This window comes from Dermochelys coriacea, chromosome 6 (genome assembly GCF_009764565.3).
Source record: "Dermochelys coriacea isolate rDerCor1 chromosome 6, rDerCor1.pri.v4, whole genome shotgun sequence".
Taxonomy (NCBI): Eukaryota; Metazoa; Chordata; order Testudines; family Dermochelyidae; genus Dermochelys; species Dermochelys coriacea.
The window spans coordinates 116,687,040-116,709,473 of record NC_050073.1 but is presented as its reverse complement, the minus strand read 5'-3'; the positions used below and the strand labels follow the sequence as shown (position 1 = coordinate 116,709,473).

Genomic DNA, 22,434 nt, shown 5'->3' with positions numbered 1-22,434 from the left:
TTGTGCCCTCTCAGCCCACAGGGGTCTGTGGGGAGAAGCAGCCCCCAGCATGGGGCGAAGCCAGCCTCAGGGCCCTGCCCCTTGTGCCCTCTCAGCCCACAGGGGTCTGTGGGGAGAAGCAGCCGCCAGCATGGGGCGAAGCCAGCCTCAGGGCCCTGCCCCTTGTGCCCGCTGGTGACCAACATGAGCGGAGGGAGCAGCAAAGCGGTCGGCCCTACGAAAACGGCACGAGCGCTAAAACCCACCCAGGGTTGCGGAGGGCCCCACAAACACCGCCCGCGGGCGGGCCCTGCCGCTGCTCGTGCGGACCCTACGGCCACGGCCTGGGACTAACCCCCCGGCCACGAAGGTGCGGCGCGTGCAGCGGCCGGCTCGGGGCCGTTTCGGCGGGCAGAGGGCTGCCTCAGGCGGGAAAATGGCGGCTGCGAGCGGCGGGGGGGGGCCGCAGCTCCCTCCGTCAGCGCGCCGGGCCGGGCGCCCGGGAGCCAGCGCCGCCGCCGCGTCCGATCCCCGCGCCCCCTCTTCGCTGCGGCGGCCGAGGCGGAGTGGGCGGGATCTGGCGCCCGGCGGTGCCCGCCTCGGTTAGGTTCCTCCGTCGAAACCACCGGGCCCGCGAGCCGCTGCTGGGGCGCCGCCGCCGCCGCCGCCGCCCCGCCCGGCGCCGGCAGCCCGCGCTGCCCCCAGGTACGCGGCTTCCCCCGAGGCGCTGGCCGGCCTGTGCTGCCCCCCCGGGCTCAGCCCCGCACGCGGCAGCCTGCAGCGCTGCCCCCGCCCGGGCACCCTCAAATGAGCTGTGGGGGGAGACTCTGAGCGCCGTGGGGAGTCCGGCTCGCCAGCCCCCCTCCCCCCCCCCCGAGGTCCGAGCTGGGATGGGCGGCCTCAAGCTCCGCTGGGGCCGAAAAGTGCCAGGGTTTGTAGGGGCTGTGTCCCCGGGCTGGGTGGCTGCTGCAGACCGTGGTAGGGCACCCAGTCCTGGAGGAGGAACCTGTTGCGCTAGGCGCTGTACACACACCGAACAAAGAGACAGTGCCCAGGACATTTGGGCTGCTGCTGTGGGAGCTGAGAGTGGGGTGTGAATGCTGGCCCTAGGACTAAGGCTTTGCTGTACCCCCCGGGGCCTAGCACTTCAGCTAAAACAAACGTGACCTTATCTTTCCTAGTTTTTAGTACAAAGGCTGTGCAACTTGTAGGTGACTCTTGATCTGACAAGACCTTTGTGTGTGTGCAGGTACGGAGCTGTAGTGTTAGCTGACAGTCTCCCAAAATTGTCAGGATCAGTTGCTAATTGAAGCACAAAATCTACTTCTGATTTTAGGGTTTTATATTGTCACCTCCTCCTCATGGTATCGGAGCTCCTTCTGTGAAAATTTCACAGCAGTAATTAAGTCATTAGTGGACTTCATGAAGTCTCTGGGGCTTAAAACTCTGCTTGGGGGTAAGGGTGTGTTTATTTTTTCTTTGTTATTTGTTTGTTTATGGTTGGTTGATCTTATTGACTGATAGTTTCTTGTGATGAGAGGTGTTGAGTATTGTGGCCTGGCTTGTACTAAGCAGATAGTTGGTTACAATTTCAGTTTATTGTGAAGATAACTTTTTTAAATAACCCCAAGCCTTATATGACGTAATTTAAAAAATGAAAATTATACAAATATAACCCTATGTTTTGCTGTGAAATATTAGAAGTAGGCATTCATTCACCTCACCATTTCAGCCTCTCAAAGAAATTTAAAGCTGCACTTAACGGTCTAAGCCCTGTAAAGGAAGGATGGCATCATACATAGGGCACTAGCTTGAGACTTGGGAGATTAGGGTTCATGTCCTGAGTCCACCAATAACTTCCTATGTGACCTTGGTCAAGTCTCTGTGCCTCTGTTCTCCATCTGTAAAATAAGGATAACACAAGTCTACCTCAGAGGGATATTGTGAGGATAAACACCTTAAAAGATTTAATGGTGTTCAGATAATGGGGATGATATAAGCAACTGAGAAATATAGGTGTAGAACTACCCTGGTTATGCCCGATTGTTGTTGTTTGTATCCTAGTAGTACCTAGGAGCCCACTGTGCTAGTACAAACAGAACAAAAAGCTGCAACCCCTCAAAGATCTTGCAATCAAAGTATAAGACAAGGGACAACAGATAGATACAGATTGGGGGAGTACAAGGAAACAATATTGATCAGTATGATAGGCAGTGGTGTTAGCACCCCAGTGGCCTTCCTATTGTCAATTTTTTTTTTTTTTTTTTAGACATTACAGCAGAGGAGGCTAATGAGGTAGCTTGCAGATATTTGAAGATATTTTGTGGGATACTTCTCTCAGATGAGGGACAGCTTGGGAGAAAACATGACAATTTAACAAACGACATCATGGGCTGATCAGAGGTGGGAGTTGATGCTTCAGTAATGAAAGAGAGAAAATAGGTAGGTTGGAGTTAGGCCATGAAGGGATTTGAAAGTGAAGAAAGGTAGCTTATGTTTAATGTGACTGTTGTCACCCAGGCCAGCAGGGTAACCAGGCAATGTGGTCAATCTAGAACTATCCACTTACTTTAGAAATGCAAACTAAGGGCAGATCCTGCAAACAGTTACTTTTGCTGGGACTCGTGCAGAGGTAACTATACATATGTAAGCTCCTGTCTGAAAATCTGGCACCAACATATTTATCAAATCAGGTCAGATAGAGGTATTTAAGATTACATGGTTTCCCATATTTGTTGGGCTTAGTCTCTGATTTCTCTTATAAATATGTTTGTTGCTTTTTTTTTTTATAGTGCCTTACAATGATTCTATGATTCTATGAATGTTTCTGTTGTTTTGCATTGCACTCAGATAGGAGAACTGTCTCATTTATACACATATATTTTAAATTTTATGCAAGTATGTCTATTATTTATGCAAAACTGTAGTTTAAATATGTTTATTTAACAAATAAAACATTGTTAAATATGTTTTATTGGTTAATACTTTGTTTATGATTTAGCATATATATATATATATATATATATATATATATATATATATATATATATATATATACACACACTTAGAAACAATGCAGACTAAACTTGAAACAAATAATAACACTGTGGGGAAACAGTAAAATCACAGCTGCCAGGGAAATTTTATTTAAAAAATAAAAAAAATAAAACTTTACCTTTGGTTTATGTTTCCTTTTAAAACTGAATTTCTCTCCTTTATGTGCCCCCCACAATTTTTTACCTATCAAACTCTCTTTAACCAGGCACACACAGCACTTTAAAACATTCTATTTATAAAGACAGGTTTCAGAGTAGCAGCCGTGTTAATCTGTATTCACAAAAAGAAAAGGAGTACTTGTGGCACCTTAGAGACTAATACATTTATTTGAGCATAAGCTTTCGTGAGCTACACACGAAAGCTTATGCTCAAATAAATTTATTAGTCTCTAAGGTGCCACAAGTACTCCTTTTCTATTTATAAAGTTTCAGTGACTTCTGAGCAAGCTTAGAATGTACTTTTTTTTTTAATGTACTTTTAGAACATTTTTACTATGGTGTGTCCGTATTGCATTTACAAAGTGAAGAACTGATTGTAATGAATGCCCTATCCAATATCTGTATGATTGGCGGTATTTCCACATTACATTTTAGTTGCTTTCAGACATGATTGCTGTTTTCACCTCAGTTGCAAGAGAATGCAAGTAACACAACAACATGCAAAGTTACAACAGAAGAAAGAAATGTACAGTACTATGTAGAGAGTGCTCTGTGTTATAAGGGCAGCAGATCAACAGTACCTCATGGCTCTACATTTTATTACTGAGTATTATGTGTTGATTTAGCCTAATATCTTCTAGAGAAAATGCAAATTATTGGCCAGTAACACTAATTTAGAGCATCTGGGTGCCTCTCATTTCCATTATTTCTGGTGGAATGCTGTGATGCCCAGTGTATGCTTGAAGACCATGTGACTGTTTCCATGGTGAATGTAAACTATACATTGTGCACTAAAACACTTACAAGTATTAAATACAGTAGTGAGAGGATACATGTCAGTGGCATTAGCACATTTGTTTTTACTACACCTGTAGCGCTGTTAAAAATGGGGTGCGTTTACTTATCAGATAGAAGGCAGCTAGTATAAAACACTTTCTGCATTAAATCTTCTAGCTACATTCACAGGTATCTTATTTAAAACAAAAATAGTGAGTCGCTACACAGTAGTTTTTTTTCTGAGTCCTGTTCTCTATCCAGGCCCTCAGACTGAGTACTGCTGTCTGTTGCCTCTAGATCCTTGCTTCTGTGATCAGTAAGATAAATGGTTTCAGAGTACCAGCCGTGTTAGTCTGTATTCGCATTAAGAAAAGGAGGACTTGTAGCACCTTAGAGATGAACAAATTTATTTGAGCATAAGCTTTCGTGAGCTACACTCACTTCATCGGATGCATTCAGAGGAAAATACAGTGGGGAGATTTATATACACAGAGAACATGAAACAATGGGTGTTACCATACACACTCTAAGGAGAGTGATCAGGTAAGGTGAGCTATTACCAGCAGAAGAGTGGGGGAGGGGGGACCTTTTGTCGTGATAATCAAGGTGGTCCATTTCCAGCAGTTGACAAGAACGTCTGAGGAACAGTGGGGGGAGGATAAACATGGGAAAATAGTTTTACTTTGTGTAATGACCCATCCACTCAGTCTCTATTCAAGCCTAAGTTAATTGTATCCAGTTTGCAAATAAATTCCAAGTCAGCAGTCTCTCGCTGGAGTCTGTTTTTGAAGTTTTTTTGTTGAAGTATTGCCATTTTTAGGTCTGTAATCAAGTGACCAAAGAGATTGAAGTGTTCTCTGACTGGTTTTTGAACATTATAATTCTTGACGTCTGATTTGTGTCCATTTATTCTTTTACGTAGAGACTGTTCAGTTTGACCAGTGTACATGGCAGAGGGGCATTGCTGCCACATGATGGCATATATCACATTGGTAGTTGTGCAGGTGAACGAGCCTCTGATAGTGTAGCTGATGTGAACAAAGCCCGTTGCCAACTGTGTCCACATATCTTATTCAGGGGACACTATCATAGGGCCTAATCACATCAGCCGCACTACCCCCGCTCTCCTGCTGGTAATAGCTCACCTTACCTGATCACTCTCCTTAGAGTGTGTATGGTAACATCCATTGTTTCATGTTCTCTATGTATATAAATCTCCGCACTGTATTTTCCACTGAATTCATCCGATGAAGTGAGCTGTAGCTCACGGAAGCTTATGCTCAAATAAATTTGTTAGTCTCTAAGGTGCCACAAGTACTCCTTTTCTTTTAGTAAGATAAATGTGTCTTTTGCTCTATCATTACGTTTGTAAAGTACAAAGATACTCTCCTTTTAAAAGTTTCCTTACCCTTTGAGTAATAATTCCTTTTGGATGTCTACCTACATTCACAATTGGGCCAGAAAAAATCCAAATGGAAGCAACAACCCCTGTAAATGGTTTGCTGGCCTTGCTCATTCATATAATTAACAAGCATATGCTGCATACAAGTTTTGCCTGTTACAATTAGGTCTTCAATTTTTTTCTTTCGCATTGCAGCTGGGAAAGAGGGTATGTCAGCCAATGGCATTCATTGTCTACTTATTAAATTTTCAAACAAGCACCTTGTGCTTTCTCCCATGCTGTCCCTTGCTGTTGCATGGAGCTCCCCATAAACATCCACAAAGCTACCTCATTGTACTCCTTAAAACTCTTGTTTGCCATGCCTACAAAAACATTGACAACAATTAGGCTAGTGGTGTGCTGAGGCTACTGCCCATCATGCTGACCAGTGTTGTCGCATTGTTTACTTGTACTTCCCCATCTGTCTCTATCTTATACTTTGATCGTAAGCTCTTCGGGCAAGGGCCATCTTTTTGTTCTGCGTTTATGAAGTGCCGAGCACAACTGGGTCCTGGTCAATGAGTAGGTCTCCTAAGCATCAGGGTAACTGAAAAGGGCTTTGATGCCACTAATTTTTTTTTTAACAGTTAAGATGTAATATGTTTGATCTAGATAACCCTAATTTTACAAGGAACTCTATGTGGAACCCCTGCACCCACACGGGTCCTCATTGAGATCAGTGGGGTTCCTCCTGGACATGGGTGGCCTCCCATTTGGAAGTCCTTGGAGGATAGAGGCTTAAATCACAAGTTGGAATGGGGCTAGATGTAAATTTCAGTTCTAGACAAGTGCTCTGTCGTGAGAGTAAACAATTCATTTTATTAACTCCAAAGAGTAGAGGTCATGCTAAATTAGTCCCATAATTCTTCACATAAGTTCTGCAATGGTCAGTATATTCTATCTTAAAAAATATGTTGTAAAGTTTTTTCCCATTTTAATAGTTTACTTATAGTTCAGTGTATTCTGCAAATAGGATAGAAGATGTCTACTAAAATTATTAGCATGCAAATTCCACTATGATTTTACAAATGAAAACAGGAAAAAACAATTGTCTTTATTGCCTACTTGTGAAGTTTTGAATGTGGCCTTTAGTAACACTACCTTATTTTTCTTTATCTGCTGCTGTTGTGCTACAGGAAAGATGGGACTCATCCAAGATTCCTGAGTAATAAGAATGGGTCCAGATGTACCTCTCCTGAATGATTACAAACAGGAGTTCTTCTTGAAGCGCTTTCCACAGACTGTTTTCGGAGGTCCGCGGTTTAAATTAGGCTATTGTGCGCCTCCTTACATATATGTGAATCAGATCATTCTTTTCCTGACACCATGGGTTTTGGGAGGAATAGGAACACTTTTTTACCAGTTAGACGTTATGAGAGACTATTACACTGCAGCACTTTCAGGAGGACTAATGCTTGTTACAGCACTTATTCTCCAGATGACAAATCTGTATGCAAGACAGAAAACAGTGACAGTAGAAAGAATGCAAATTCAGAATACCCTAAGGGATGAAGATGAGTATGAATTTTCCAGCTGTGTGGGTTCAGAGACAGTTAAATTTATTATTCCAGGCAAGAAATATATAGTCAACACTGTATTTCATTCATTTCTTGCTGGGGTAATGTGTGGGTTGGGAACTTGGTATTTGCTGCCAAACAGAATAACCTTGCTGTATAGTAACATTGGAGGAACTGTTGTGATCTTTGTGTTTGGATGGGTAACTATTTGTATAGGAGAATATTCTTTAATCATAAACACAGCTACAGAGACTGCTACTTTTCAGGCACTGGATACTTATGAAATTACTGCTCTGATGAGACCTTTCTATATTTTTGTCTTTATTGCAGTGGATCTTGCACACAGGTAAACGTCTATAATGTTTATATAACTTTAATGTTGGCTTATGTATGCAGTTTGTTGGTAGATGCTATGAAATAACTCTCCTGAAAGATTTGTATTAGATATGTCAGTCAATTTGAAAAATCCAGAAGAAGCCTAGAAAATTATACAATAGAACTTAATGCTTTTCTTTTGCTTTTATAGAAAATTAAGAACTTGATAGCTTTCAAGAAAAGTTAGGCAGGAGACTGAGAAGATATAAGGTTAGCATAGTTAAAATGGTCACCCTCAGTCTTAAATTCAGTACTATTGGAAGTAGCTGTTTGCCTCACTGTCCTTTTAAGGATCAGTTATCAAGAAATATATTTTTACAGCTTTTAAATGTCTTACTATAATTTGTACCAAATATAGTACTTTTAAATTTGAGATAGGCCTGATTTGGAATTATAGATCCAAACACTGTGAACTTCAGAAAAATTTAGATATGGATTCGAAATTTGGGCTTCTAGTTGTTGTAAGCCTGATAATGTCCAGGCATTAATTTAAGTATATTTATTTTTGTGTGTGTTTGGTTTTTTTGGTTTTTTTGTTTTTAAAAAAAAGTCGGACTATTCTGACATTTGAATATGGGATACATAACTTTTATACTTCTGGATTTATTGTGTGTGTTAAACTTGAAGTGAATCTATACATACAGTATCTTCCTTTCATAGGAGTCAAATACATTTCCTTTTTCATCCAGGTTTACTGTTAACATGCCAGTTTTAGAACAGACAAATCAGATTTTGCACATCATATTTCTATTTTTGCCATTTTTATGGGCACTGGGGATTCTGCCCCCACTTGATGCACTTTTTCTATGGGGAATGGAACAAGTGTTGGAGTTTGGCCTAGGAGGTTCACCGATGTCAAGTAATACAAGGTAAATTTTATTGACATAATGATCAAATATAACATTGTAGTTTATAACCTTTTTTCTTTTCAATCAAATCTTTTTGTTTTTTCTCTCCTTCGCAGGTTGTTAGTAATGTTTCTCATTTCTGCTGGAACAGCTATAGCGTCATATTTCATTCCCAGCACTGTTGGTGTGGTCCTCTTCATGACTGGATTTGGGTTCATACTCAGTCTTAACCTAAGTGAGATTGGTCTAGCCTTCAAGCACACCATAATCAGCCATTTAGCTTCCAACAAGTCTAAGTGCTCTAAGTCCAGTGGTCCTAGGATACACTTTGGGTGGAGGGAATTCTTTTTCTATTTGGCTGTCTTGACATTGGCTCTTATAGAAGCCAGCTTGCTGCATCACTTTGCTGGTTTTTCAGCATTTTCCAAAGCCAGTCCCCAGGCTGTAGTGAGTTACATTCTGATCATATTACTTACAGTTATGTGGATTCTTAGAGAGATTCAGGGAGTGTACTTGTTTGGAATCTTCCGAAACCCTTTTTATCCAAAGGATGTCAGGACTATGACTGTATTCATGGAGATGCAAAGAAGGCTTATGAAAGTTGGTGTTATCAGAAGGATTTTACTAACACTAGGTAGGAATATCTTCTATGTATTATATGTAAGATGAAGATTAAAGGATTAAAGATTAAAGGAAGATTAAAACATGGCAATGACATTTCTCTATGTGAGTTAAAATGTATGTGCTAAGAAGATTTAAATGGCTTAGTTTTCATTGAAGTTTTACTTTTAGCCTTGTTTGCACAATTAATGGGTTCAGATTTTCAGAAGTGACTAGTGATCTAGGGTGCATGAATTTTAAGGTGCTCAATTTGAAGGTCTGACTTTCAGAGTGTGGGTGCTCAGTGCTTTCTGAAAACTACCCCCCTTTAAGGAGTGTAGGTTTGGAACCCAAAAATCACTGGCCACTTTTGAAAATCTTTGCTGTAACCTTAATAAAATAGTTCTAAAAGAAAACTGAATTGACCCTGGAAGTCCATCAAAATATTTAGATTCATAGATTCATAGATACTAAGGTCAGAAGGGACCACTCTGATCATCTAGTCCGACCTCCTGCACAGCGCAGGCCACAGAATGTCACCCACCACTCCTATGAAAAACCTCACCCATGTCTGATCTATTGAAGTCCTCAAATCATGGTTCAAAACTTCAAGGAGCAGAGAAGCCTCCCTCCAGTCAACCATGCCCCATGCTACAGAGGAAGGCAAAAAAACCTCCAGGGCCTCTCCAATCTGCCCTGGAGGAAAACTCCCTCCCGACCCCAAACATGGCAATCAGCCAAACCCTGAGCACATGGGCAAGATTCACCAGCCAGATACCCAGGAAAGAATTTTCTATAGTAAATCAGATCCCATCCATCTAATATCCCATCTCAGGGGATTTGGCCTATTTACCCTGAATATTTAAAGATCAAAGATATTTGTTCCTTGCAACTTCCTAATAAAAGGCCTAATCCTACTTCCATTGAAGTCAATAGCACATTTTCCGCTCTCTTCAATGGAACCAAAATTTGGCCCAGATTGAGTTTGTGTAGATCTACTAGTTTTGGGACGTAATCTTGCAGTGCTTATTCACATGTTTCACTCATTTGAGTATTCCCATTAACTTCAGAGAGACTAATCACAAGTTAAGCATGGGTGTAAGCGCTTGCAGGAATGGGCCCTTTGTGTGAAAATGCCACTTAATTTTAACTTTTTTTTTTTTTTTTTTGAGTGGGAGAGGGAGGTTCACAAAAAAGTTACTGGCTTAGTAGTGGCAATTCCCATTCACAAACTAAGATTTCCATTCTGCAATGAGCTCATTGCAGGATCTGGAGCCAATTTATGGACTTTGGTAGACTTTGAAAAGAAAAAACATTGATGTTTCTCTCATGTTTTCTTTTTTTTTTTTTTTTAATTGCAGTGTCTCCATTTGCTATGATAGCATTTCTTTCATTAGACAGTTCCCTACAAAGTCTTCATTCTGTATCTATTTGCATTGGATTCACCAGAACCTTTAGAATGGTAATTTTAAATTTTTTCTAATTTGTTACCTTGTAGAAGAAACTTTTTCCAAAAGAAATAAGAAGTGACTTGGAAGAAATACTCCAGGTCAAGAAGGGGGAGAAAGGGCAGATGCTTGGTACAACAAATAATCAGTCTCTGTTTTAGGTTTGGCAAAATACAGAGAATGCCCTGTTGGAGATGGTGATTGTATCGATAGTGCAGATGTTGCTATTTAATACAGATGTGTGGTGGAACAGAAGCCTTGATACAGGAATCAGACTCTTACTGGTAAAACTAATTTTAATTTTGATTAAGCAGCTAGCTATTGCATCCTATTCTTTTCTTCCCCACTTCTTCCAAAATTAGGACTCAGGGCTTATGGATATGGAGATTGAAACTCTGTAGGCATGGATTTTCTCTTGGTTTAATAATTAATGTTAAGTGCACTAAATAAAACTATGTAAACCTTAAAGAGCTCTAGCAATGCTGAATGTGACCAGATACCTTAGAAAAATATTTGATTATTGTATGTATCTCAACAGGCTGGTGTCATTCGGGATCGATTACTTCAGTTGATCTCAAAACTGCAGTTTGCTGTAGCTGTTCTTTTGACATCATGGACAGAGAAAAAGCAACGTCGGAAATCTACTGCAACCTTAATAACACTCAACATTGTTTTCTTCCCAATTGTATTGGCCTTCATAGCTGTCTCTGCACTACTTTCTTCCCCCATGCTGCCGCTCTTCACTCTACCAATATTTTTGATTGGGTTTCCTAGACCTATCCGAAGCTGGCCTGCACCTGTGGGTGCAACAGCATGTGTTTGTTCAGATACCATGTACTATCAGCAGGTGGTTCCAAGTCTGGCCGCTGCACTGCAGTCTGCACTAGCATCAGGTAGTCTAGGTAGGTAAACTTTAGCTGTATAAAATAATTTGCAGATAATATACTTAAATGCTTTAATCTGTATAGCCTCTACTGGAGAACATTGTGATTTGCAACCTCTATGTTAAATAAATGCGCTCACTATCTAGATTAAAATTTAAACAGTGCAGTGTTCCAGGGCTTATTCAGCTAAGTATAAAATGGGTGGTTTCAGACCTTGCTGCATTCTCTTAATAGAGACTGCTGTGATTTAATACAATGACACAGCGGTGGCAAAACTATGTTGCACTTGGCATTCCTTATATTGAACAAGAGAGGATGTCTTTCTAAAAGATCTACCTAGGCTTAACTAAAATCTATGGGTTTAATACATGAACCACTTGGTCAAATTCTGTGGCCTGTGTTATGTAGGAGATGAGGCTAGAGGATCATAATGCTCCCTTCTGGCCTTACAATTTTACGGAAGATTGTGACGTATTTATTTATTTATTTAATGATACTAAAAGAAAACAAAAACCAAGATTTTTTTTTCTTCGCCAAAGAAAACATAATTGCTGAAATTGCAAGAAATTCTTTTGAGAAACACTTGGCGCACACAACCAGAATAATCAAGAGCAGGTTGCCCCACTGATAAGTTATGAGTATTTACTTTTGTTGTCTTACACTGATGGCTAGTAAGGGAGGCATCTTAGTATTCAAAGGTAATTGAATCTAACTTCAGTCACTCTTTTGTGGAGGAAGAGATAAATGCAGAAACTTTTGTCAGCAGACCTATGCAATGGATTTGGTACAAGGGCTGAAGAGACTTGAAGTAATTGTAGAAAGCTTCCCCGCAAACGGAGAAGCCCCATTCACAGTTCACTCTGCCAGTAAATAAGAGAACATCTTTCTTATTGCTACTATGAAAGTCCGGTGTTGTGGTACTCATGCCTCAGATTCAATATTTTTTTTAAAAAACAGAAAAAATTACTTGCTTTTTAAAGGGATAATCTTTGAATGGACATCTCCAAATAAGAGATCCTTTTAGAGCATTATCGTTTCATCTTTAAATGTTCTAAGATCCTATGTGCCACTATTTTAATTTAAAAATAAAAAACCTGATCTACAGAGAGGATTTTTAGTAGCTTTGACAGCCCAAATTTAAAAAAAAACTTTGCAAAAATGGTAGCAAGAAAGTGCACTTCATTAGCACAGTGGAATATAAGGTTATTTTTAATTTTAACTATAACCTAATGGCTGATTTTACTGATTGTATTTTACAACATTCTGAAACTAAAATTCACTGTACAAGTCAAAGATGATTTGAACGTGAGTGAGGATGCAATGTGCTGGCAGCAAACCTGCATTGTCCTGTTTTGAAATATCACAGATGTGCTGGAGAAGTGACAGCTGACTGTAATCTAAGGTCTAAATTAAGAAAATCAGTTAGATGGCAAGTTTACCATCACCCTCTTGCATCTAAACAGAAAGAGAGTAGAGGAAACCAATGTGATGTTTTTGTGGGAGGGAGGGCACTCTACTGACTAAAGCAGTGAGCTTGATTTCAGGACTCTTTTAAGTGCTATCATTACCATTAACTTGACATGTGCAAGTCATTTATGCTTTAATTTTCAAATGTCTATTAATTTTGGTTGCCTCAGGTTTTTTTGATATCTAGGGCCTGATTTTTCTACCTAGTGGTGCTGAGGAACAGCAAATTCCATTGGAGCTGTGGGTGCTTAGTACCTCTGAAAATTAGTCCATTAGAGTTTCATGTGGGACATCCAAAAATGGATACGCTTGCAAAATTTAGGCCTTAACATCTGCTTAAGTGTCTGTAAAGAAGGCATGATAATACCTCACAGGTGGATTGAGGTTTAATTGATATTTATAAAACATTTTGAGATCTTTAAATAAAAATGCCATCGAAGCATTCCTCCTCCTTCCCCCAGGCCAACCTTGTGCTGCTGGGGGAGTCTCAGAATTCCCTTTTGTATACACATGGATTTTTCACAAAAGCAAGAAATCATAGGACCTTTCCTTTGGCTGAGGAATGCTGGATGTGACTCCTTCAAGAGCTCATTGCTGCTGCAAAAAAACACTGTGAATTAATGAAAAAAGTTGCAAGGCATGCCTTCCTCTGTCTTCAGGATCATCAGCCCTTGCTGATATGGGGAGTAACAGAAGAAACATGATCCTACATTTTAAGAAGTCTGCCCCCTTTCCTTTATTTCTCTCTCATCCCATTCCCACCTTCCTTTTGGAGTATTTTAAGTACCTTGCACTCCTTTGCTGTTTCTCACTTATTTTATCTGTGACTCCCTCTGTCTTCATGCCCCACGGTTCTGTTCCTTGCTCTGCCCCAGACACAACTGTGTGATGTTGGACCAAGCCACTTACTTCATTTTCCTGTTGTAAAAAGGTTAACATCTCAAGGTTGTCATGAAGCTAAATTAACGTTTGGAAAGCACTTTGAGATGCTCTGCTGAAAGATTCTATAGACATACATTGTAGTAGTATTATACAGCTTATGTATATACGTAATCGTGTAGGCAAGAAAATTAACTTGGTTTCCACTAACTTTTCCCAGCTTGCCTCATCATTTCTATTTACACTACCTAAGTGTTTCAGGATGTACAATAGTCATTGTTCTGGACACAGTATTTGGATCCAGATTTGCACCTTACTTGCTTTGGTTTCTACTCTTGACCTGACATAAAGTAGTTTAATATAAGTAGCAGTCCATAATCTAACTAAAGTTGTGGACGCTAATGCACAAAGGCTCAATCTATACTGAAGAAAGTATGGCAAAAAGCAGTGCTTGGAAAGCTCTCTCTGTACACAAATTCACCAAGTATTTCAAAATGTTTTACAAGTTCTGGTTGTTCCAGCTGATAGTAATATCTAGGAATAGGACTCCAGCTCAACCAGTGTAGTCTACAGTAGTTTCTTCATATTGCAAGAGGAAACCACAAGCGTGGCAACTGCCATAGTTCTAACCCCATTCCACGAGGCAATGCCTCATACTGGCAAGTTGCCCCAAAGCTCCAGCTAGTAACGGTTGCAGGCACTCTGGGATATGTATATCAGGAAGCCACTGAAGCAACATCTGTGCTGTGCTTGGCCAACCCAAACTGGTTCTGGCAGGATCAGTGTTGCTGTGTAAATGTCCTTGCAACAGCCTAGCACATCACAGGCCACAAACTTTCATACAAGAGTGTCTTTGCAATGGTTTCCTCAATGTACAGAAGAAACCTTAATCAACAGAATCCAACAGTAAAAGTTAACTTTTTCTGCATCTTTTTTAGGTCTCTCTTCACCTGGATCACACTTCTTGTGCCGTTTTCAGGACAGACTGATGTGGATATTAGTACTAGAAAGAGGCTTCACATACTGCTGTGTTAATATTAAGGTGAATATTTACTGAAAACTTGCCTAGTCATGTTTTGGAAACACACATTTGTTTCTGTGTAACTTCCTGTGATAGCACAAGTAACACAACTTAGGTTACATAAGGTTAACATATTCTGGGTGTGTAACTAATTTAGTTTTGCAAATGATAGGGTCTTTTGTGTTTCACCATTAACTCTGTAATAATACATTTGAAACAACCTGAAGCACATAAGCACGTTATGACATAGAAGAAGTTGCGGGGGGGGGGGGGGGGGGGGGGGAGCCTATTAGATTAGCAAGTATGGAAGTACTGTATCACTCGTCCTGTGATACAGACTTTTTTTTTAAAAACAACCATATACAGTTGATCTGTAAGAGGCAACGGTAACATGGCAAATAAAATGCAAGGTTCCTAAGAAAGTTCAGATTTATCATGTCTGTATTTAACATCTGTAGTCAATCTTAGATACTATGATGGGTGCTATAAAAAAAAATCTTAGCTTCAGTGGTGCCAGAAATATTAGAAATGGATGTGTCTCTTCAATTGCTGGGAATAATTTTTAATAAGAAGAAAATAGTTTTCGTTAGCATTGCTCGTACAGCCAGAGCAAAGATGACTTGTTTCCATTTGTGCTATAGGGGCTAGAATTGCAGGAAACTTCCTGCCACACTGCTGAAGCACACAGAGTGGATGAAGTTTTTGAAATGGCCTTTGAACACCAGGAGCATGCAGAGACTTTCTGTCTCAATCATCATTTTGGAAACATTTTAACTCCTTGTACCACTCTACCTGTGAGACTGTATTCTGATGCCAGGAATGTCTTGTCTGGGATCATTGATTCACATGAGAACTTAAAGCAACTGAAAGATGATTTTCTTAAAGTGCTTGTATGGATACTTGTCCGGTATTGCTATAAAAAATCAAAAATGTGCGAGAAGCTGGACAAAACAACCAAGGACAAAGAGGGGTCATTTCCATTAAACCAACCAAATGCATTTGACAGTGCAGTAGAAAAGCCCAGGCCCATAAAGGATGAAGATAGCTTTAGTGTAGATACAATTGTGGATTGGACCGATGATAGTGATCTCTTTGATCTTGAGCCCAGCAGAACAAGAGAAAGAAAAGAAACCAAGCCATTGGAAGCTGCACCAAGAACGCTTTTGTCTGTTCCAGGGTCAGTAGAAATGGAGAGCGCAGTTGGTGCTCTGCAAGAGACAGCCCCTGAAGATAAACTCTACAAAGCCGTTGTGCTTGGCCTCCCTGCTGTAGACAAAGGAAAGAAGCAGGAAGTTGTAAACTTGCCTTTAGTTTCATTTAGCTGCTCCTACTCTGAGTTGCTGAGCATACCTGAAGAGTGGAGAACTGCACCCATACCTACTTCCAAACTCAATGAGATGAGGCAGAGGTTTCCAGAAGACTGGTACCATTTTGTTTTGAGTCAACTGGATTTTTTTCATTTGAAAGAAAAACCTTCCAGTTTACTTGAAGACATAACTAAAGACAAAGCTTTGAAAGAGTTGTACGTCCATGGTGTATTGTCTTGTTGTTTTGGTTTGTTTGGACTAGACAATACAGTTCCTGCTCCTAGTCATGTATTTAGAGCATACACTGGTGGCATCCCCTGGTGTGTTGGTTTGGATTGGTTAACTGGAAAACCAGAGCTGTTCCAACTAGCACTGAAAGCATTCAGGTAAAAAGCCATGTGCATTATAAAACATAGCATAACTCTGTCGGAAGAAAGCATTTATGCTTTCAGAGTTGGCTTTAAACTATATGTAGTGAAGAGATATATGCTAGCTAAGTGATAGTAAGTCACCATATTCATTGCCAAATAGTATAGCAAATTAGTTTTGAAATTAAATATTTTGCATTTTCCATGATCAATCAATAATGCCAATGTTTGAGCTAATTGAAACAACTATAATAACCTGTAAGTGGGTTATCATAGCTTCATTGCTTTTGATAACTGCTTTGTCCCTCTCTCGGTAGTGTATACTTACTCTAGGCATTCTGTTATGCATCTTTCAGATATACGTTTAAGCTCATGGTTGACAAAGCAAGCCTGGGTCCAGTAGAGAACTTTGAAGAGCTGATTAACTATCTGGAAGAATATGAAAGTGACTGGTACATTGGTTTAGTATCAGATATTGAGTGGCAACAAGCAGTTTTGCAGGAAAAGCCATACCTTTTTTCTCTGGGACATGATCCTAACATGGTAAGGGAGGGGAGGGGAATGCTAGCAAGCAACATTAATGTGTTTTTTCCACTGCTCATTATTTTAATGTGTGTCTTACTTCAAGACTTTACAGAGAACTTTACATCCAAAGAACAAATGAATGCTTGACAAAATTTGGCATTGGTACTGCTGGAAATTGCTAGACAGCTGTTCTGCAAACACAGCAGCATTTGTTAACTATGACATGGGGATATTCAAACATTCAGCCATTAAAGATTCAACAGTTCTAGTTAATTATATGCAACAGCATAGTCTAGAGGCCTATACGCCTTTCATCTTACACTAAATATTGTGAGGGGACCAGTGCATATGACATTATTTGGTTCAAGGCACTGCAGTGTTGAAAGTCTCACTTGTTAAATTGCAGTCTCAACCTGTTGTTGAAATTATGGAAGAGGCAGTTTTAAAAAGACAGTACCCAGAATGATGCTAACTATTCCCTTTATGCTCTGTAACTGAAACATTTTTATTTGTCTGAATTCTATTAGTGTACTGAAAATTAAATGTTTTTTCTTTCAAAGGGAGTTTACACTGGGAGAGTGCTTACCCTTCAGGAATTGTTAGTGCAGGTTGGGAAGCTCAATGACGAAGCTGTCCGAGGTCAATGGGCAAATCTTTCATGGGAGCTGCTGTATGCTACCAATGATGATGAAGAACGCTACAGTATACAAGCTCACCCAGTCCTTCTGAGAAACCTTACTGTGCAAGCAGCAGACCCACCACTTGGCTACCCTGTTTATTCATCTGCATCTCTCCATGTGCCTTTGTTGTAGGCTGTTGATTTGTAAGGTGTTTTTTTTGTATTTCCTATCTGTAAGTAGGAAACCAAGCACTAATGCTGCATTTGTACACCTAGAAATATGAAGATCTCACTGAGTGGCATTGGATGGCAGTTGCCAAACCAAGGAAACCTAATTTGCACAGAAAAGGTACTAGCTGGAGGCCAGAACTTTAGAATCTGTTTTTGCAGTGCTGGAGCTACCTAAACCCCATTTCCTGTGTGGCTGCCACACATGTCTTGATCTCCACTTCAGAGAACAGTCACTTAGCTCTGGCCACTAACTGTTGTTGGTGCATTTTTTTCTTTTTTAATAGCTTGACAGGTGACTTGCATTCGTAGGCAGGTTACAGCTCATTGTAGTGTAGTGAACCGTAGAGTTGGTAACCAAAGTGTACATATGAATATTTATATGAAATTTTTATTCTGATTTTATATATTGATGTATTTTGATATTTTAGAACTTGTTATAATGTATAATTTCAAATCATTTTTAATGTGTATTACCAGCTGCCCTTTCACAAAGGAAGCCTTGGAGTGTTTCTATAGAAAGGCACACTAGCTACTCCAGGCTTTCCCCTCCCCCAGTGTAAACACACCATTATAGGGGCTGTATGCAGGCAGGGGGGTAGTTCAGAATGCAGGGAGAAGGGTAACTAGGGGCTGTGTGCCAGGAGGGCTCCCCCTTGCAGTCCGTATGTCTCTCCCCCTGCAGCTCCCTCCCAACTCTGCCCCCAGCTTTAGCCCTGTGGAGGGCAATAGGGTACTGGACTTCAGCCCCAGGGCCCTGTGGCCTCTAGCCTCCTGGTTGAGAGCTGCTACTTTGCTGGACAATCTAGGTGTGTAAATTTATTTCACTTGAATCTGTTTGACTGCCCAAGCCCTTCAGCAGGGCAGTCAGACTCCTCCACTTTCCTATGTACTAATAGGAAGGAGATGTCCTAGCAGGAGATACTGTCCTTGCTGACTTGATGTCCAAGACAGCTGAGACATTTAGAACTATTCACCCTGACAACCTGAGTAGACTACTCTACTAAAAGGAGAGAGGGCTCAGCTGACAATTACTTCTCCCTGATGTAGAGAGGGGAAGTGCCTTCCCCTAAACAATGCAGGGCTATGGGGAAAGTCACAAGTCTGCTGCATCCCCTCCTATCCAAACTGATCAGATGTGTGCACAAGTTATCCAGCCCCAGAGCTGCCCTTCTAGAGCAGCCCCTACATGCAATAAACACTCTTCCCCTTTATGCATTGGTTGATATTGGTCCTGAACATCAGCCCAGGGTGCAACCAGTGGCTAGGGACTTTTAGGCTCCGGGAAGGGAAGAATCTGGGCTGGTGGGTGGGGTCTGTAAGGTGTGAGAATAGTGGAAACAAGATCAAGTAGCTTATTGGGTAAATTCATGGCAGCAGAAAGATCACAATAGGGTTCCTGTCCTCCTACCATAGTTTTTATAAACCTAAAGAATGACTTTATAGAAGGCCCTGCAAAAGTAAAGCAGATATGTTTAGAGATATGCTTTTATTCAAGAAATGTTTTTACAGTCACATTAAGTTGCAGTTGTCAGATTACATGATAGCAAAAAAAGTAAGGAATAATTTAAAAAAAAAATAAAAGCCTTAACTTGCAAAGATGAATAGAGGACAGAACACTCCCCCAGCTGCAGTTACTAGTTTGGTTTAGTGGTGTTTTGTGCAGGTTTCTCCTCAAGCTTTCTTCTTTTGAGAGTAGGAGACATCAGCATCCTGTAATAATGAGAACACAACACCTTTTAACCAATGTTTTCCTCCATTTTCTATTTCATTTAGATTTGGAAATCCTTCACACAAGACAGAGTTAAAAAAAATTCATTCTACTTGTATTAGTATGTGATCAGATGCTGACAATACAGTTGTGCAGGAAGACAGCTTTAAGTGTGCACATGAAACTTTTGCTGCTTGGCTTTAGAGTGCTTAATACAGGCTTTTCTACCTAAAATGAGGCTTTTGTCTCAGACACAGCTTAAAGTTTGTGACACAAGCTCTACTTGCAACAAAGTGAGAGATTGTCAGCCTGTCTGAATTTCAAATATATTGCTCAAGTCACTTCAAAATTTAAAGTACTGACAGAGAATAGTGCAGGCCAGGTCTATAGTAGTTGCTCAGTATCCAGCTCTGAACCTACATTTCTGCAGTGCAGACTAGATACATTTGAGGTGAAATATTTTGTCATAAGCATACTAACACTTCACTATTCTGCTGCTTGAACAGCAATTACCCATGGGGCTGTATATTCTCATGTAGTGTCCAAATGTGGTACCAAGCAGGGAGGAAGATGAACAGCAGACCCAGAATGCAGCCTACATTGATGGCTAAAGTCTCTCTACAGCGAGAGGAAAGGATATACAAAAACACCTGCTTAGGAAGGGCTTACCACTCCACGCTTGAAGTTTTGTATTCTTATTTTGCCCATCTTATTCATAAGCCACCATGCCCAAGTGGGTGCATATTGCCAAAGGTAGCAGACTGCTAGATATGGGTGATCGCTGATCCAGGCTTCTTTCAGATCATTTACCATGCTGACCAATGTAAGCCGAACGCAGCGATCAGTTGGCATTTTGTGGGACTGATCACCGGTGTTTTCTAGTGACTGGGAAGAAAAGAGGAATGATGAAATGCTACAGAACTTCTGCATGGAGAAAATTACTTCATTCCCCCATCTTTGGATTTCCTGTGTACCCATCATCAGAGCATTTAGGCACTATATACATAATTTAAAACAAAATTTTTACCTCAGTGCTATTCTACCTTCTTCTGTCATTTATGCTGCATCCTTAAGGGGGAGTTATACTTTGGTTTGAAATGGATCACAGCTCACTGCATATATATCCCTAAGGATAATAAAATCAATTCTCTTGTGGCTTCTGGCAAAGTAGGCTGGCCAGAATACCGGTCTCTATTTATTTTAGATGAACAGTATAGGACTTGGGTAAATGAAGCCTATATAATACCCCTGGGCCCAAAGCCCCACCCAACCAGCTAGATGTATGTGCTAAGGAGAAGTAATTTTCCTCCAAAGGCTACAGCTGCTCTACCAGTCTACTTCATCTCAACAGCTACCTAACCCTGTGTCATCCTAATGCATGGCAGTGGGCTGAAAGATGTGCATAGCAACCTTGGGCCTATACCTGCTACTGTCAAAAAAGGGAACAATTGAACTGGGCTCCATGCAGAGTGTATGCACTTGCTACACATTCAGACATTTCAGCCTCTCTTCTGCACAGCAGAACCACATGGATTCTTCAGAGAGGGGGAGTCTGCTCCAGCCCCCTCATTCTAGAATATTAATCTTGTATTGATTTCTGAGTGGGAACAGCTTCATTTAAGAGTCATGAATAAGTAAATCACACTAATCTTTTTTTTATGCCCTCTCCCTTTATGGTGGCTTTTAAGCTGAGACATTGTGCTCATAAATTAAGTCTCCAGTCACTGAGAAGAAGTCAGTTCAAGTGGTAGACAACTTGATATTACAGGGCTGAATAAAATTGGATTTACTGGTATTGAAGTCAGAGGACAGCAGTCCCACCCCACTGCAGGCTTGAGGACTAGAATTCTAAAGAAGCTAGTGTGAATTGTGTTGATGTGCCAATGGAGGCTTCCACTGCTGGCAGGCCCCCTTCCTTGCATAGTTTCAGCAAATAGAACGCAGGAGATGCTCTTGACCAGGATATTATAGCTGTTCTAGTTCATTTAAAATGTGTTGAATCTGGCTGTGATGAAGGTAAAAGATGTGTGTTATATGCACACTTGTTTTGAGTGTCCTTTATGAGACCCTCTTAGCCCTAGGCCTACCTTCCCAAAAAGAAACCCCACACCACTGAGCCCCATGTTCACATCAAGGACACTTCCCTGTCAAAAAGCCCAACCAGAATGCTTTGCAATCTTGCATGCTAATACTATGATAAATATTTAAATTTTACCAGCCTTTGAACCATTCTTTAAACCCCAATTAGGTCCAAAATCTGACACATTTAAACATGGTTTATAATTTGGTATAAAATAAGAGCACACGCTGCATTTTAGAGTGGATATTTAAGTTTACTATCCTGCAACTGAGAAATTAAGTACACTGCACCGTTAGGTGGTCCACGGAACCAGGCTTCGCTGCAGCAGAAGCTGTTGGTAATAGTCTGCTTTCCGATTCCAGGAGTGAAAAGGACCCTGGAGCAGGCTGCTAAGGAAAACACTCCCTCATTGATTGGTTGTGGAGGGAGGCAGGACCAGACTTCTTTTCCCCAGGCATCTGAGAAATTTTTTATTTTTAAGACTCAAATGAAGATGTTGAGCAAAACACTGGAGATCTCATTGGGGTTTTAATAGAATAAATAGCTTTAGACACAGTTTTATTTTTTGTGAAAATACAGTTACACAAATACCTGCCAGAACTTGGCTCGAATGTACAGGAGAGGTGGACTGTTCCCCACATGGCATGGAATTACCCTAGGTATTATGTTTGCTGGGTAGTTTGTAGACAACAATAAAAAAATGTTTACCAATTTCAATTACTACTTTTTTTTTTTTTGAGGATTCAAACAGTTTTGAAACTTGAGAGATTTTCCTTGGCTTTCCATAGGAAATAAAAACGAATGCCTTGAAGTTGATGACAGTAGGAGCTTTGCCAATGATTGCATCATAGAGGCAACAGAATAGGGAACTTTCTGTGTTGAGCAGACAGAAGTTGCCTAGATGGCAGCTAATGTATTCTGCATTTCAAAGTTCTGTGGGACTAATCCAGACCCTTCCCTCGCAGCTGCAAAAGGGCTTCTATGCAGGAGAACAGGGTGATTCTGTGAGTAAAAGGTGACTGTACAGGGAGTTTGCAACCACTGGATGGCTGCATAGTGGCAGATACCAGGTTGCCCGGAATGGGAGTGTACACCAAACCAACTACCTACAAAGGAATTAACACACCTGCGCACGTAGGAAAGGG

The 22,434-nt window shown here is 40.7% G+C and overlaps 2 protein-coding genes across 9 annotated transcripts in view; one reads left to right on the top strand and one right to left on the bottom strand.

Moving 5' to 3' along the window:
- Positions 1 to 211: 211 nt before the first annotated feature.
- On the top strand, positions 212 to 22,006 carry PCNX4 (pecanex 4). Of its 7 annotated transcripts, XM_043517891.1 has the most exons (13): positions 444 to 684; positions 1,316 to 1,435; positions 6,549 to 7,275; positions 7,994 to 8,173; positions 8,269 to 8,786; positions 10,114 to 10,214; positions 10,362 to 10,484; positions 10,739 to 11,102; positions 14,369 to 14,472; positions 15,093 to 16,144; positions 16,483 to 16,669; positions 17,212 to 17,479; positions 19,275 to 22,006. In XM_043517891.1, exons 3-12 carry the CDS (start codon positions 6,587 to 6,589, stop codon positions 17,461 to 17,463), a joined length of 3,570 nt encoding a protein of 1,189 aa, XP_043373826.1. In that variant the 5' UTR covers positions 444 to 684; positions 1,316 to 1,435; positions 6,549 to 6,586; the 3' UTR covers positions 17,464 to 17,479; positions 19,275 to 22,006. The 7 variants fall into 7 exon arrangements, with proteins under 7 accessions (XP_038260281.1, XP_043373826.1, XP_038260280.1 ...); XM_038404353.2 differs by lacking the exon at positions 444 to 684 and adding an exon at positions 212 to 349 and having other exon boundaries at positions 17,212 to 22,006; XM_038404352.2 differs by having other exon boundaries at positions 17,212 to 22,006.
- The window catches only part of DHRS7 (dehydrogenase/reductase 7), a 62,297-nt gene continuing 58,831 nt past the window's right edge, over positions 18,969 to 22,434 (bottom strand). For both annotated transcript variants that reach the window (XM_038404364.1, XM_038404365.1), the window contains 2 exons: positions 19,879 to 20,094; positions 18,969 to 19,211 (listed from right to left, as the gene is read on the bottom strand). In XM_038404364.1, coding sequence (XP_038260292.1) covers positions 19,173 to 19,211; positions 19,879 to 20,094 — 255 coding nt within the window. In that variant the 3' untranslated portion in view covers positions 18,969 to 19,172. The remainder of the gene's footprint in view (positions 19,212 to 19,878; positions 20,095 to 22,434) is intronic.